The following is a 16,267-nucleotide window of genomic DNA, read 5'->3' on the forward strand; positions in this document are numbered from 1 at the left end:
CCGCGACGTTGCAATTTAATTTATTCCAAGACTCAGCAAGTGTTTTACGTCCTTTGTGAGAGTGCTGACTCTGAGACATTGATATCGGAGAAGACAGAGGCATGATTAGATTTTGGGACATTTGCAGCCCTCTAGCGTCACTTGAAAGGGCCGACTGGTCAACTAAGTTGTTAAAAAGTGAGATCCTTGTCAGAAGTAGAGATGTCAATATCATGCATAGTCAACAAACACAGATGGTTAAGGATAATTGAGCAAAACAGAATTACAATTATGAATTAATAGACTTTTAATATCACACTTTTTTTTTCTTTTTTTTTTTGGCGAGAGGAGGGAAATCTTCAAAAGACACCGGCTAGATGTTGATGATGTTGGTTGCCAGTAATGTGAGATTTTTACTCACTAAAACCCTCCTTGCTCTTGTACCTGGTACTGCGGGACCGCGTTATCATTACTTAGCAGTACCAGGCCCCCTCAAAGCTGCTCCTGCAGCTTATTCCTCCGCTTCTTCTTTTTTTCTCCGCTTCTTATTTTTCTTCTTCCTCCTCTTTCCTCTTTTCCAGCAGGACCTCTCTTACATATCCCATCATTGCCGCCCAGTTGTTCGTCGACGTCAGCATCCAAGAAACGACGTCTTCAGGCCTTTCAGGCACTTCCTCCTCTCCCTACTAACGCAGCCGTATTTCAGACCAGCGTTAGCAGTCAAAAAACGTGTGCTCAGCAGAGTCAGCAACTCCCGGACAGTACACACAGTAAGGATCGTTTCGGATCCCCATACGATGTAGGTAGGCATTGAACTGTCCATAACCAGCAAGGAACTGTGTTAGATAGTAATCTACCTCCCCACTATCCCTCAGTACCCAGTCACGGATCTGCCCAATAAGCCTATACGTCCAACGTCCTGTCTCCCCAGTTTCCTAGCGTTCTTGCCAGAGTGCGAAGGTCTCTTCACGTTCGCGGGTTCTCACGTCTTCCAAAGGTCCTTCACTAGCCCGTCGGGCATCTCAAATCCGCTTCCTCTCGGAACCCAGTAGATCGATTGGAATTACACCTGAGATGACCAACACCGCTGCTTCTGAGACCGTTCGAAAGGCGCAGGCTATCCTCAGCGCACCTCTTCGTTGTACCGATGCCAGCTGTTTCCGATATTTCTCTACTTTGAGTGCCTCTCTCCATGTCTCTACTCCGTAAAGCATGATCGAGTTAGCGACACCCATGAGAGCTCGTCTACGGCTGCTCTTTGGTCCCCCGACATTTGGCATAAGCCGGGAAAGATATGCCACCGTCGCTGCTGCTTTTGTGGCCACACTGACAATCTGGTCTCGAAACGTTAATTTCGAGTCGATTGTCACTCCGAGGTATTTCAGAGCCCCCCGACTCTCGACGTGTTGATCCACAACATGAGTCTGGAAAGGGCTCGGAAACCACCTCTGAGCTGTGAGTACCACGATCTGTCTTCGCCGTGGCCAGCGTTAAACCATGGTCTTTAAGCCACGCGTTGATTGAGACTGCAACTAGCCGCACCAATCCCTGCGCTTCGCTTTCGTTCCGCGCAAGTATTAGCGCCGCCACGTCGTCAGCAAATCCCTCCAACTTAACCTCACTCGGTAGGTCTAGGCGCAGAAGTGCATCGTAGAGGATAATCCAAAGTTCTGGTCCGAGGACTGAACCCTGAGCTGCTTCTCCACGCAGTTTTTTCATAGCCTGTCCTGCAGTAGTCTCATACATCAAGTAACGATCACTTAAGTAATCATTCATGATGCGGATGAGATACTTCGATAGACATAATTTCCGAAGCGCCCCCATTACACCCGGTCATCTTGCTGAATTAAATGCATTCTTGACGTCAAACGTCATCATAATGCATACTGGACGGCAACGATGATGACCCGTCCAGGACTGTTGAGCAAATGAAAGCGCTTCCGAAATTGCACCAATTGTGCTGCGACCTGGCCGAAAGCCATGTTGGTTTTCAGCCAGGCCACCGGCATCGGTCACTTCTTTCCGCAGCCGATTCCTAATAAGGGCTTCGAGAATCTTCCCTGCGACGTCTAACATGCACAGTGGTCTGTAGGAGGAAGGTGTATAAGGCGGACCCTTACTTTTATCTAACAGAACCAACCGTTGCATTTTCCAACGAGAAGACTCCAGTCGAGATGCAGGCGTTGTAAGTATCAAGGAGCAGTTGTTTATGCTTTTTTACAAAGACCTTATAGGCCTCGACGGGGATGCCGTCAGGACCCGGGGCCTTGCCTACCTTGAGGGACTTTACAACTGCCCGCAGCTCCACTGCTGTGAAAAGTGGGTACTCGTCATCGGATATTACACTTTGAATGCATACTAGGGGTGTGCGAATCTTCGAGTTTACGAATTATTCGCCTCGAGTTCGAATATTCGAATAGTTCGAATCATTCGAATAGTTCGAATCATTCGAATAGTTCGAATAATTTGAATAGTTCGAATAATTCGAATTATTCGAATAATAATATATAATATTATATATTATGATAAATATTTATTCTAATGTAAGTTATTTCAATTTTGATCAAATTATGGAGCGATTAGTAACGCAAGAAGTAAAAAATGTTTCATATGGTATGTAATTTATTCCATAGAACTATTTTTTATAGAAAATCGGTGTTACTTTTGATTGTTTTTTTAAGATAAATTTTTATGTAAAAATACTTAATGTGATACTTTTTCCGGTGATAATAATGTTCTCTTCTGGCTAACTATGTCTCCGGCTGAAGAAAATAATCGTTCACTTTCGACAGACGTGGCAGGAATGGACAAATATCGTCGGGAAAGCAAAGAAAGTTGCGGAAATTCCGCCGATTCTTCTTTCCACCATTGCATAGGATTTTTCCAGTACCCGATATGTGGCAAATGTAAATGTAGATTAATCTCATGGTCAAAAGCCTTTCTAAAAGATAAGTCGCGCTGATCTTCTTGATGATCGACTCTGCGCCGTTTCATAAAATTCCAGAAAGAACTGCTGTCATTACCACTAGATTCTCGGGTAGTTAATGATCGTAGTCGGTTGGTTGTATCAATATTATGGTACTGTAGTAATTCTTTTTTTAATTCTTTTACCAGCTCTTCTTTATCGTTCACATTCTGATCAAAGAAATAATCCTTATACCGCGGATCGAGAAAGGTACTCTTCCGGTGTAAAGATTCTTCGGTTATTTCCGTGAATCTCACTTTTAGCGAACTCAAAATATTTTAGCGGAAATTATAAGACAAAGAATATTCATTATCGCTTTGATCGAGTGAATTATTGTTTTCTTCTTCTTCAGATGGACTGTCAGCAATATCACTGTCATCTAATTCACTGTGTTGATTAACGACATCGTCGTCATCTGAGAAATAATTCTCAAAACCACAATCGAGATATTCGAGTCCGTCTTCAATGCCAAACAGTATGGGTTGTACCATCGAGAATGTCGGATATTTTGCACCACAAGCAAATGTCGTTGCTTGATACAAAGGTTGCAAAACTCTAACAACATCAACGTTTTGCTTCCACTCAATTTCACTCAGTCCTCTTAGCTTTGTACAAGTGGACAGTACATCAGACAATAGTTGTCGAAGAGTAATCATTTGATCTAACAGTTCATATTCTGAGTTTCAACGTGTAACAACCGTTTGTACTAACTGCAAAATCAGAGGTTCATTCAATTTTTCTTAAGCATTTTCCAACTGTTTTCTTGCCGGGTCAGAATGATGAAAATGGGTTGCAATGCGTCTTGCCTAAAAGAAATTACAATAAAGTCAATTTTAAAAATAATAATTATACAAATAACGATAATGATCATAAACTTTAAATGTTAGTTAAGCAGTTCATCGCATGTAAATCTCAAAGATTATTTTATACAAAATAACTTAAAAACATTGTATTGATATGATAATGATCGCTATTCCTTTTTATATTTCTGAATTGATGAAAACTAATATACCTTTTTAAATAATCTATTAAGATCTTTAGTGTATTTTTTGCATCGTTTATGGTCAATTGAAGAGTATGTGCGAAACAATATATATGATTCCACCCAGATTAAGTAATTGCACTAGAAATATTGCGACCGTTGTCGGTAACAAAATATATCGGAATCATCGGTGATTCAAGCAAATCTCATTTATTTAACATCATGATTAGCTTTGCTTTGAGATATAAGCCAGTGTGTCGCTCGAGCAACTGGTTCATACTTAAGTCACGTTTTTTAGATCGAATGTACTTGTCATATAATGCAACGTTAATGATATGTAACTGTGGTGACCGCGAGAGGTCCAACAATCTGTCGTGAATGATAAACTCGTCAAACCAAGTACTAAGTCTTCTTTTAATTGATTCATAAGTTTCTCTTTAGTTTTATAAAATAATATCGGTGCAAGACTTCGAGGTAACGTAGTTTGTGAGGGAGGATCATAATCGGGAGCTAATCTTTTTAGAAGTTTACGCAAGCCCTTATTCTCTATAGTAGAGAAAGGCTTCAAGTCCATTGCGATCATTTGCATACATAATTCATCTAACTCAGCCTTCGAGGGTGGAGGTAGTGTTTCTTCTTTTTTTTTTCTGTCAACTCATCAGTATTTTCAGCGTTTTGTTGATTTTCTTTCTTTATTTTTCCATACACTCCAAATATTCTTCTTTGTGTTTATCCAGTAAATGATTAAACATAGGTGACGTTGTAGCTGCAGATAAAGAAGATATAATTTTAAATAGAAATAAATAAACAAAAAAAGTTTTTTTAAAAAACACATTTAAAAAAAATGTGTTAAAAAAATACATTATTAAAGCAATAAAAGAATAATTACATGATGGCAACTTAAAGCTAGCAGAGCAAATATTGCAAACTGCTCTTCTTTCATTATTGTCGACAGATCATTTAAAATAACCCCAGGCAGGACTCCGCGTTGTTTCTCTCCGTTTTTTATTGCTGTCAACATTACTACATGAACCAGTTTCTTCAATGACTTCCATTGGTGTAATATTAGATTCAAACAATATTGAATCATCGTTAGAATGTGATTCATCCATTTATTTGTATTTACTAAAAAAAAAAAATTTATGAAAATAACTCTATTTTATTACGATATACTTTAACTGCAATGAGAGTTCATTGAGGTTAACAATTCTTGTTGTTTCCGATGTAATGAAGGTATTGACTCCTAAATTAACAGATGGCGCCTCTTGGTTTGACTGATACAGTACACTGACATTAACAACAGTCGATAATTATATTTTTTAAATAATTTTTAATTTAATGAATTTACTTTTTTTGCCTACTGATTATTTTATCCATAACAAAAGAAAATTAATATGTTTTCGATACACAAAAAAATTAAAAAATTTAATTTTATTTCACGATGGAATCGCATATTTTTTTGTTTCATTTCAATTTTTAGAAAAATTTTGCCAAACTATTCGTAAATATAGAAGAGTTTCTGACTACTTTCTTAACCTTGATAAGTCACACGGAGTCGATTTGCTAATAGAATTCCTCCAATAATTGAGAGAAAACTTTTGATACTTCACAAAAAGAAATCTAGTCACAAGTAACATTATTACCAATTATTACCAAGTTTTACCAATAACCTGAAAATCAAAGTTAATTGTTAATTCCTTCAATGGTATATTATTCATAACATATTTCTTAAAGATTATTTTTTATATCACAATCATTAAACGGGCTGTGGAAGTTTTATTACTTCAGTGGTGATCAATAAAAATATTAGTTGATTGTGAAGTGAAGTTCCATTTAAGTCAAATAAAATAGAACAAGTATACAATAAACTCTTTGTCAAATTTAAACAGTTCAAATTCAAAAAATAAAAAAATACTCATTAATAGCTGGTGTAGTCCAAATAATTCGATTCGTTTAAATTATTCGAATAATTCTAAAAATTCGAATTATTCGAATAGTTCGAATATTCGATTCGAATTCCGAATCGAATATCAATATTTTATTCAATTCGATTCGAACACTATTTGTACACCCCTAGTGCACACCCGTTCCTCGCGATCAGGAAACAGAGTTTGGACTATTTCCTCCATCCTATCGGGTTCCATAGGAGCTACTGAACCACGACCTCTAAATTTGCGAGTGACGATCCGGTAGCCGTTGCCCCATAGATCATCATCCACTTCTCTGCAGATCGCCCTCCAGCACCTCCCTTTGCTCACCTTGATCTCCGTGACAAGTCGCTTCTTCGCCGCTTTGTACTTCTTTTGCTGCCCAGTATCTCGTTTTCGCGACCTAAGTGCTTGCCTCCGAAGACGCAAACACTCAGCCCTGAGCAGCGCTATCTCCGCTGTCCACCAGTATACCGGCTTTCTGCGGGAGCTTGCGGAACGGCGAGGCATAGCAGCGTCGCAGCCTGCAACAATCGCATCCATCGTTTGTCCAACAAGTGACTCAACATTTTCGCGCGACTCTGCAAATGAGTAAGGAAGCGTATCAATTCTATCGGAGACCACATTTTGGAATGCGCTCTCATTCAGGAGTGACACTCTCCATCCTGTTTGCTTCATTTGTCGCTCCAGCACAGTAGGTGGGTTACCCCTCACACTGTTGATCGTATACGAAATATATTGATGATCACTTGTCGTATACTCCTCCAAAACAGCCCAGTCTGAGATTACTCCCGCTATCCGTTGAGTGGCAAACGTTAGTTCTAAAATCGACCAACGCACGCCAGCTCTCCGGAAAGTGGGTGTATTTCCCCTATTCATAATGACAAGGTCGAAACCTGCCATCATGTCCAGGAGCTCATCACCTCGCGTGTCACTATATTCCATTCCCCAATCGATGGACTTTGCGTTAAAGTCACCACCTATCACTCTCTCTCCTTCAAGATGGCGGACTACTCGCTCGAGATTGTCAACCTTCTTTCGGAAATCCGCAATAGGCGCGCTGGGGGTGAAATAACATGACACGAAGGTACTTGCTGGTGTCCTGACCCACACAATGCCGTCCCTCGATCCACTATCATGCACAGAAAGGCGACTTTGATCCGGAATTCAAATTGCCGCTGTGCCCGTAGGATCGCAGTACCAATTTGGTCCAGACACAGAATGGTATTGCTCTGATACCAGAATAATATCCAATTCGTTGTCCCGATTTCTAGTATAAAGCAGATCAAGTCCCAGCCTGCATCGATGTAAATTCACTTGCAGCACCTTAGCCAGTTTCTTTTGGAGCACCTCCCGATAGGTCGCACACCGTCTCGAACCCGCCACGTGATCAAAGGCTCGTCCGTTCCCCACCGCTGCACAGAGATAGCAGCGCGGAGGCTTGGTACAGGTCTTCGACTGGTGACCCGCTGCACCACACCGCCAGCAATTCCTGCTTCGGTCCTCCACTGCCTTGCACGAGCCCGCTAAGTGGCCTAGTCCATGACAGCGGTAGCACCGATCGAGCCGCTCCCAACGGCGAATTCGGCGAACCAGCCAGCCGACCTTGACCTTTCCCAAAGTCTCCAAGGCCGCAGCAGCCCCAAATCCGGCCTCGATGGAGACGCGGATGGCTTCCCATTTATTTGGTTTCGTGATAGACACGTTTAGTCGATCCGCCGTCTTACCGATAGCTTCCGTCAGAACCGCCTTAACCTCTTCGACCGTCGTGGCAGTGTCCATATCGTTTATTACCAACGTAATGGTAGGGGCAAGATGGCGCACCTCCACATCTCTTCCGACTACCTCAGTGATCCTAGTACAGAGTGCCGAGCTATCTTTAACAGATCCCTCGAACTCAATAAGATGACCACCTCTTCTGGCAGTTCTCATGGCCCTAATCCCTAATCCCAATGTCTCCGGATGAAGTCCCGAGCGCAAAGCTCAGAACCTCACCAGAAGACCGAGACTTACCTGGATTAATCAACAACGCCTCCAGTCGTTGCTTCCTCCTCGGCCTCCGGCCGTTCTTGACTGCTGTCGTCGGCTTCGTCCCTGGTCCTGGTCCGTAGTCCCTGTCCCTGGTCCTGCTGGCTCCACTGTCACTGCCTGGTCGACTGCTCCGTTCTCTTGTTTTTTCTTCTTTCTCTTCTTCTTTTTGCCTACCACCAGTTGGAGTGGCTCTTCCTCCGGCTTCTTCTCTTTTTGGACCTCCGGTTGTTTTGGCGTTTGTTGTTCCGTAACGCCTTTATCATCTTTTCCGGTGCGCTGCCGTTTACTTTTGGCAGTGACGACTGTAAAACTGCTTTCAGGCTGTCGCAGCACATTTTTCTCCGTTCTTTCTGGTGGGCTGATTGCCGGCCTCTTTTTTTTTTTTTGGGAAACTGGTGTCTGTTCTCCCTGCTTTTTGAGAGCCTGACACCGGCTCGCAAAAACATTGAGCAACGTCTCTTTCTCCTCTGCCTCTTTTTGTGATAGCTCCCTTTGAGCTATCTTCCAGGACTTACAGCATACCAGAGTCTCTAGCAGCAGCCTCTGTACCTCCTTCAGGTTGTTTTTGACGTCTGTTGGCACCGTGCGTTTTCTGCTAATGGTCTTCAGCGTCTCCTTAAAAAGTTCTTGAAGCTCCTCCTTGATAACGACGTCTGCAGGCCTGCGTTCTCACGCTGACCAGACGCCGATACAGGGTTTCTGAATCCTTGCATCGTAATGTTCTCATCACTTGTACCTGCCATGATAGCACACACGCCGTTATCCCAGGGACTTTACCAGATGTTTTTGTTGCCCACCGTTACCACGTGGAGGTGCCCTGGTTGCAGGCACAAGCAATCATGAAGAATTTTTAATAGACAATTTTTAGGATTGCCTAAGAATGGAGCTGAATTACTGGGTCAAGACTCAAAGGAAGAAATTTGTTGGCTAAAGAAGAATCATCTGCCTTTTATCGTACTAGAAATGAAGAGCTTCGGGAATTCATTACAAAAGACGATGAGAACTCCATGGTGTACTGTTGCGATATTAAAGGCTTGGTTGATCAATTGAAATCTTACATCTAAAAGGACGATGAGTAGAGACTCTTAATAAATTCATCAACGAAGAGTCTCAAAGCTGTATTACTTCATATTGGGAACGAATTGGCGCAGATCCCAATAGCTCATTCGACTAAACTAAAAGAGACCTACGAAAACTTATATATGGTATTGTATAAAATAAAGTATTCCAAACATCAATGGAAAATTTGTGACCTGAAAGTTGCAACGCTTCTTTTAGATCAACACTTGGGATTTTCAAAATATCCCTTTATTAGAAAATAAAAAAAAGCAAAAACTACAGGAGATTAGTAGAAGAATTGGTGACAAATTTCAGAAATTTAGGTTGATTAATGAGCTTCAAACTACATTTCATGGATTCTCACATTGATCAGTTTCCTGAAAATCTTGGAGACTACAGTGAAGAACAGGGAGAACGATTCCATCAAGACAAAAGTGAAATGGAGACTAGATATCAAGAAAATTGGAATATCAATATGATGGCAGATTTTTGCTGGACACTTAAAAGAGATACACTAAGAGATAATAACTAACGGAAGAAAAATCCACTGCGTAGAACGTTTGAGAACAAAATAGTTCGATACCAACGAAAAACAGTTTTAAATTCGAAAAAATCGTTCTCTTTATTATAGGTATACGTCATTTTTGAAAGATATTATTACAATTACAATTGTTCATATTTTCAGATTTTTAACTTGTATTTTATGCGTGAATGAATATAAGAAAAGTATTTAACCATGTTTTATAATTTATTTTTCCATATTTTTGATTGTAATTTTCTCGATTTTTTGAGGTTTTTTTTAATTTTATAACGCTAACCGGGCAAAAAAACTTTAGATTCAAACTTAGCGAAATAAAATACATGAAAATCATACTCAACCTGGATCTAAAAAAATTTCTATTTCAAAAATTTCAATTTCTCGTGATTTATTGCCATTTTTTTGGATTTTTCGTTTTCTTTTAATTTCGACGGCTCACCAGGCCAATTGACTTGTCGATTTAGATTCAGTTAGTTGAAATACACCAGAATCATACGTGATCCGGGTCTATAAAAATTTTTTCAGTGCTGTGACTGCAGTTTTTTGCTAATTTTGTCCTTTTTTTGAGATTTTTTACATGATACTCAAAACTGGAGGGTGACCGGATCAAACAGACTTGAAATTCGGATTCAGCAGGTCGAAAGACATGTCGGTAGGTAGGTCCGGTCTAAAGTACATTCCACTTTTTTTTTTGTGTGCCGGAGTAATAATATAATATAATATAATATTAAATATTATAATATAATATAATATAACTCCGGTGTAATCGGAGTTATATCGTACAAAGATAATTTAAAATACGTTATAGTTTAATAAACGGTGTAAATTAAAAAAATACCGAACATTACGTTGTAACATGGTGAAATATGATTAATTATATTTTAACAAAAAATATCGATTACAGAAGTATACATTATAAAGGTTGAACAAAGACTGCCCGCACGCGGATCCCGAGTACCTAAATTAACATAGAAAGTGTGGGTATGTTCTAGCTCCACACTCAAACAATTTTCGTACTATCTGACTTACGTGTTAACAGCAATCGCTTATTATCAGGTGGTAAATAAGCGTTTACCCAATGTTAGCCAACTGGCCACGTTGCAAAATATACCCGCGAGGTTAGCCGAGTGGTCTAAGGCACATGGCTCATAAAGCACTCGGACTGGCTCACCGGCCAGGCGTGGGTTCGAATCCCAAGCTGGTCTTAGAAACCATCTTGGTTGATATTCGACCCTTGCCGCGTAGATTAAGATTTTCATAACCCAAAAGGACTCCAACCTACCAATTCCAACAGTTAAAGTCGACAATATGACCACAGCAGTTAAAACCGACTCCAAATAACAATGAATTAAAAAATATTTAAAAATATAAAAGATAATTATGACTTGTGATAAAATTTGGTATTTTACAATAAACGTGATCATAATGTAATACAATTAATGGAAACGATTTTTAAAGATGATTTTTGTTTATTATTATTATTAAGTAATTTTTATTAAGTAATCTTCATATAATATAATATTGCTAGTAAAACAAATTCAATCACCGAAATATTTATTAACTGTTAATAAATATTTGTTAACTATTAATAAATACTAATAAGCTATTAATAAATATACTTTCCTCCCAAATAAATATTTATTATATGTTAAGACATATTTATTAATATTTAACAAATTAAATAATTGTCTTCGAATAAATTAATTGATTAATAGTCAATATATCTTTCTATCAGTGTATATTCATAATTAATAATTTACAATAATAACATCGCGTATAATTATTAATAATTAGTCTAGATTCTAAGTAGACTATTTGGTTATTTTACGACGACGTTAACAATAAAGTAGAAATTTTATCTAAATAATTTTAAACTGAGATATACCCAAATTCCTCGGTCAGATTATCTCGAAAATACAATTTAAAATTTTAAATCAATACTGGCCGTTTTGAGGACTCAACCGCGTGGCTTTCAAGACAGGTATTTTATTACGAATAGTCCTTACTAACGACGGGATCGACTTAATGAATACTTTTTAACAATAATTTATCAGAGCCAGGAGACAACGCGACCTGCGGATAATAATTCAGCTCAACTTGTGAGTACTTACCAAAAAAAAAAAAGGAACTCAAATCAAGGCGCTAGATCTACACTCCTTACACTATGCGGGCTCCCGCGTGTCTCCCGATTTTACTTTTACCAAAAACTATGAGGTTCGTGTCCGATCACGGAGGCCTCTCAAGCCGTTTACCAAAATCTACTAGTCCTTCTTCTCGCGACCGATATTAGAAGGTACCACCCATGCAAATATGCGCTACGATCTGTTACCAATAATCAATATTATGCTTTTGCATTACCTGTCCCGATACCCATCGTTGGACCATGGTCTTAAATGCTGAAACAAGCTCATAATATGATTAAATACATTACGGCAAAGATTTACGGCTATAAATATATAAAAACAATGAAATAATAACATTATAGACAGTCCAAGACAATTTCCTGAAGCAAATGTCAAATTAATACTTAAGAACTAATAACAATAATATATAAATTCTGAAATATAAGTGATGATGAATAAAATACAATAAATAAATTAATCCAATTAATCCCATATTAACATAATCATCCATTCTGGAAATTTCAGTTTCATCAGCCTGAAAATAAAACCGTTCAACCTTCCTGAGTCGAACGCTTTTTTCTAGATCTACCAGTAGTGCCCCTACCATTTAATTATAATGAAGTTCTTCAGAGGTGTAAGACAGCAGTTGGTTAATTGCATGAACGGTAGAATGCTTATGCCTGAATCCAAATTGTTAGTCAGGTATTATATTATTATCGGCGCAGAATTTAATTACTGATGTGTTAATGATCGCTTCATACACTTTACTCAACGTCGGAGTCAGGCTTATTGGTCTGTAGCTCGATGATTTAGTTTGATCTTTACCTTTCTTGGGAATTGGTAACATTTTGGCTTTTTTTCACATACTCGGAAAGTACATGTGATTTAATGCGTTATTGAATATTATTACCAAGTCGTTTGTTACCTCTGGTGTTAGGTGTTCAAATATTATGGTAGGTATACCATCTAAGCTACTAGATGTCTTGTTGGGGAGTCTTTTCAAGATATTGTTTACCGTGATTGAGTTACAAAAATATCCGATATTCGCTCGCATCATATTATGGCTGTGAAGCTTTGTTTGGGTCGGAGAATATTAGCGTAGTATTTTCTATGCGTATGCGATCGAATATTTTTTTGATTCCGTCAGCCGCTGTGTCGACAATTTTTTTCAGCCGTGTGCCGTTATTAAAATACCTAGCTGAGCTTATAGTCTCCAGGTAATCTCCTATGATGTCCAGTTTTATGACTCCATTAGTAACAACAATTTTGCTATCCTGGTTTGTGTTGTTTGCATTGATGTTGAGTTTATTAACGATAGAATCGTTGTGGTTCAAGACCTGGTCTCCAATTTGAATAAGATTTTTGTTTCTGAGTAGTCTATTTATTTTAGAGAAGAAGTTTATAGCTTCTGTGTGGTTGATTTGTTTCATTTGTCCTTCATAGTAGCTTGTCGTTGTTTTAGCAAATTCTTTTCTCAACTCCGCTTTGATGAGTTTTATCGTATCCTTAGTTCTCAATACTTCACTGCGCTAGTTTGTAGAGTTATCTTTTTGCATTTGACGTAGAATTCTCAGTTTGAACGGTTTAAATGATTTGAAATAAATATTTGATTTCAACGTATACCACCAAACGGCGACTGTGCAGCGGTGAATCGGCGGTTGATCGAAATTTATTATTTTTTCGTTAGTTAAATCATTCGATTTTGACGGGTTTAGTAGCGATCGACGTGGTTTTTCGATGTTATAAGAGGATTAGTTTTTGGAATTGATCGATCAAGCCGTTTAAAAGTTATTCTGAAAAAACTTAATTCGAAAAAACTTTTAACTTCCCGCTAAGAAAATCGAAGATTTTCAAAAATCGGAAAGTTATTGTTTTCATCCCGTTTTGCCAAAACCGAGTTTTCATCAGATCACGACGTTTTAAGGTCTTAGGAAGCTTCCCTGAGTACACCCGCGATGCTGTGTGTGCGGATGTGTGTGTGTGTGTGTGTGTGTGTGTGTGTGTGTGTGTGTGTGTGTGTGTGTGTGTGTGTGTGTGTGTGTGTGTGTGTGTGTGTGTGTGCACGTAAACCTCTCAAGACTTTCGAACGGTTTGACCGACTTAAGGTAATACCTTTGCGAAAAGCATATTTCAAAAAACTTGTGGAATTTTTTTATCGAAAGATAAATATATTAATAATTCATCATCAAAATTTCATTCTTCCGTACCACTCGAGTGATGAAAATAGATTTCATACTGACTTTACCATCTCTTTATACCTCTACGTATAAAAGATGCAATTTCGAAAATTAATTACTCAAAAGCGGTGCGGAGAATTGATCTAAAATTTTGGTGGAGAATTATTAATATATTTATTTTGTGGTAAAAAAAATTCTATAAGTTTCTTGAAATATGCTTTTTGTGGAGTCACTACCGTAAACGCGGTTGGTCTCATTCAAAAGGGCTTAACCAAACTTAGATTTTGAATACAATTTGGACCGATTTCAACCAATAGATTTTGAGAAATCTCAAAAAAATTACGGAAATAAATTTTTTCAAATGTGGTGTTTAAAATAATTTTTAAACGGCTTTACTGATTGATTTCAAAAACTAATCAGCTATTAACATAGAAAAAATACGTCGATCGCTGCCAGCCCAGTCGAAATCGGTTGATTCGTTTGTGAATCAACGTTGTCGAAAGAATACCAAAAACCGTGTTTTTTTGACATTCCTTTGAAATTCCTAGTTCAATCAATTAAAACTTAAAAGTTTTTCGAGGCTTTCATATCCAGAACTGAAAACTAAACGATTGGAACTGCAATTCGTTTTTTTTTGCTGTACGATCATTTTCTTCGGCGTTACAGCTTGTTGAAAGTCATCCAAAAACACTGAAATCTATTAAACAGTGAAATTTCAACTACTACTATTTAGTAGTAGTTGAAATTTGATTTATCTCTAATCTTGAAAATTTTTTTGGCTTATACTTGGTGTAAGGTATAAGTGCATTTAGTGCATATATATGCACTTTTTAACCATGGCTTTGATGTACACCGAATATATATTCCAAGGCTATTTTAAGTTTATACTATAGCACTTAGCTTTGTCCTAGTTTATATAATATATACAAATTTGCTAGAGAGTTATTCGGTTAATAAAGTTTATATCAATTTAATAGATTTAATTAAACGACATAGTGTTTTCTGATTTTACTTTGCTTTTCATACTACTTAATAGATAATAATAATAATTTTTTCTTCATTTTCTTTTTGCAGAAAATCCTGCAACAAGATTGAAATAAAGTGATTCTGGATTCATCATATGATTGAGAGATGAGTTAACTGCACTAAAATGTATCCTACTGTCAAGAGAAGAAGTTGCAAATTATTCAAGATATTTAACTTAGAGAAAAATTTTGAAAGGCAAAAATCACTTACAACAAGATCATTACAGATCATAATAATCATATTGATGATAACAATAATCATATTAACAATGATAATAATAATAATATTAATAATAACAATAACAATAATAATAATAATAATAACAACAACAACAACAGAAACAACAACAACAACAATAATAATAATAATAATAATAGTGGAATGCATTCGGCGTACAATGCAGCTCTGGCGAACGCGTTTTCACATTGGAAGTGGAAATGCATTGCACGTAACCGGAGTTGTAGAGTATAAACGGGGGGTCTTCCAAGGTGATTCCTTGAGCCCTCTACTGTTTTGCGTTTCACTGCTGCCTATATCTGTTGCTCTCCGTAAAACTCGTGGGTACTCTGTGGGGCCTCCGGGTGATCGAAACTATTCGATTACCCATCTGCTTTACATGGATGATCTGAAGCTGTATAGTGCTGATAAAGATCATCTACAAGCGGCCCTCAACATCGTAGCAGAGTACACACGAGATGTCGGAATGTCTTTTGGGTTGGACAAGTGTGCGGTCGTACATCTGGCGAGGGGTAAGTGCTCTGATACTGGTGATGATGTCGAGTTAGTGGATGGGAGCGTCTTAAGACAATTAGACGCCGGGGAGTTGTATAGATATCTAGGAATGGAAGAGCACCGTATGCATGCGGTCTCTGAAGTCCAAACAGCTCTCCGGAGCGAGTATGTTAGGAGACTCCGGAAAATTTGGTCCTCCGAACTTTCCGGCAAAAATAAAGTCTCAGCTACTAATATGCTCGCTGTCCCAGTCTTACTATACTCTTTCGGTGTCCTGAAATTGGCCCGAAAGGATTTACGAGATCTTGACATCAAAACCCGTAAAATCATTAATATGAATCGGAGCATGCACCCCAATTCATCAGTCGCCAGATTATACCTCTCCCGGTCCATCGGTGGGAGAGGTTTGCAGAGTTTGGAGCGGCTTCACGACCGTTTGGTCCTGGGTTTAACACACGAAGTTGTCAATTTCACTGCAGACGAGGATGACTTTCTTATGCAAATTGTACATAAAGATGAAAATGAACATAAGGGGTCATTCTTGTATAAGGCAGCAATATATCCGGCAAGAACCCTTGGTCTTGGAGAAATAAACGCTCTTATGGAACTCCGAAAGGAGGAATTTAAGAGCGTCATCAGGAACGCCGAGGAAAAACTACTCCTTGGCGAACTGATGGACAAGTCCATGCACAGCGTGTTCTTTAAACACGTGCGTGATCATGGCTTG

The 16,267-nt window shown here is 38.4% G+C and overlaps 1 protein-coding gene across 2 annotated transcripts in view; it reads left to right on the forward strand.

Moving 5' to 3' along the window:
- The window catches only part of Pip5k59b (Phosphatidylinositol 4-phosphate 5-kinase 59B), a 337,529-nt gene that overhangs the window by 285,870 nt on the left and 35,392 nt on the right, over positions 1-16,267 (forward strand). The window contains exon 17 of one of the 2 annotated variants that reach the window (XR_012480040.1): positions 14,857-15,003. Coding sequence is in view for 1 of the 2 variants with exons in the window: in XM_074250307.1 (XP_074106408.1) it covers positions 14,857-14,877 (21 nt within the window). In the remaining variant the exon portion in view is untranslated. Of the gene's footprint in view, positions 1-14,856; positions 15,128-16,267 lie in introns of those variants that run through there. The other variant, XM_074250307.1, reaches the window with a different exon arrangement.

The sequence above is a fragment of the Cotesia typhae genome, unplaced genomic scaffold (genome assembly GCF_013202065.1).
Source record: "Cotesia typhae breed Kobodo isofemale line unplaced genomic scaffold, CoteBio_Ctyphae contig_56, whole genome shotgun sequence".
Taxonomy (NCBI): domain Eukaryota; kingdom Metazoa; phylum Arthropoda; class Insecta; order Hymenoptera; family Braconidae; genus Cotesia; species Cotesia typhae.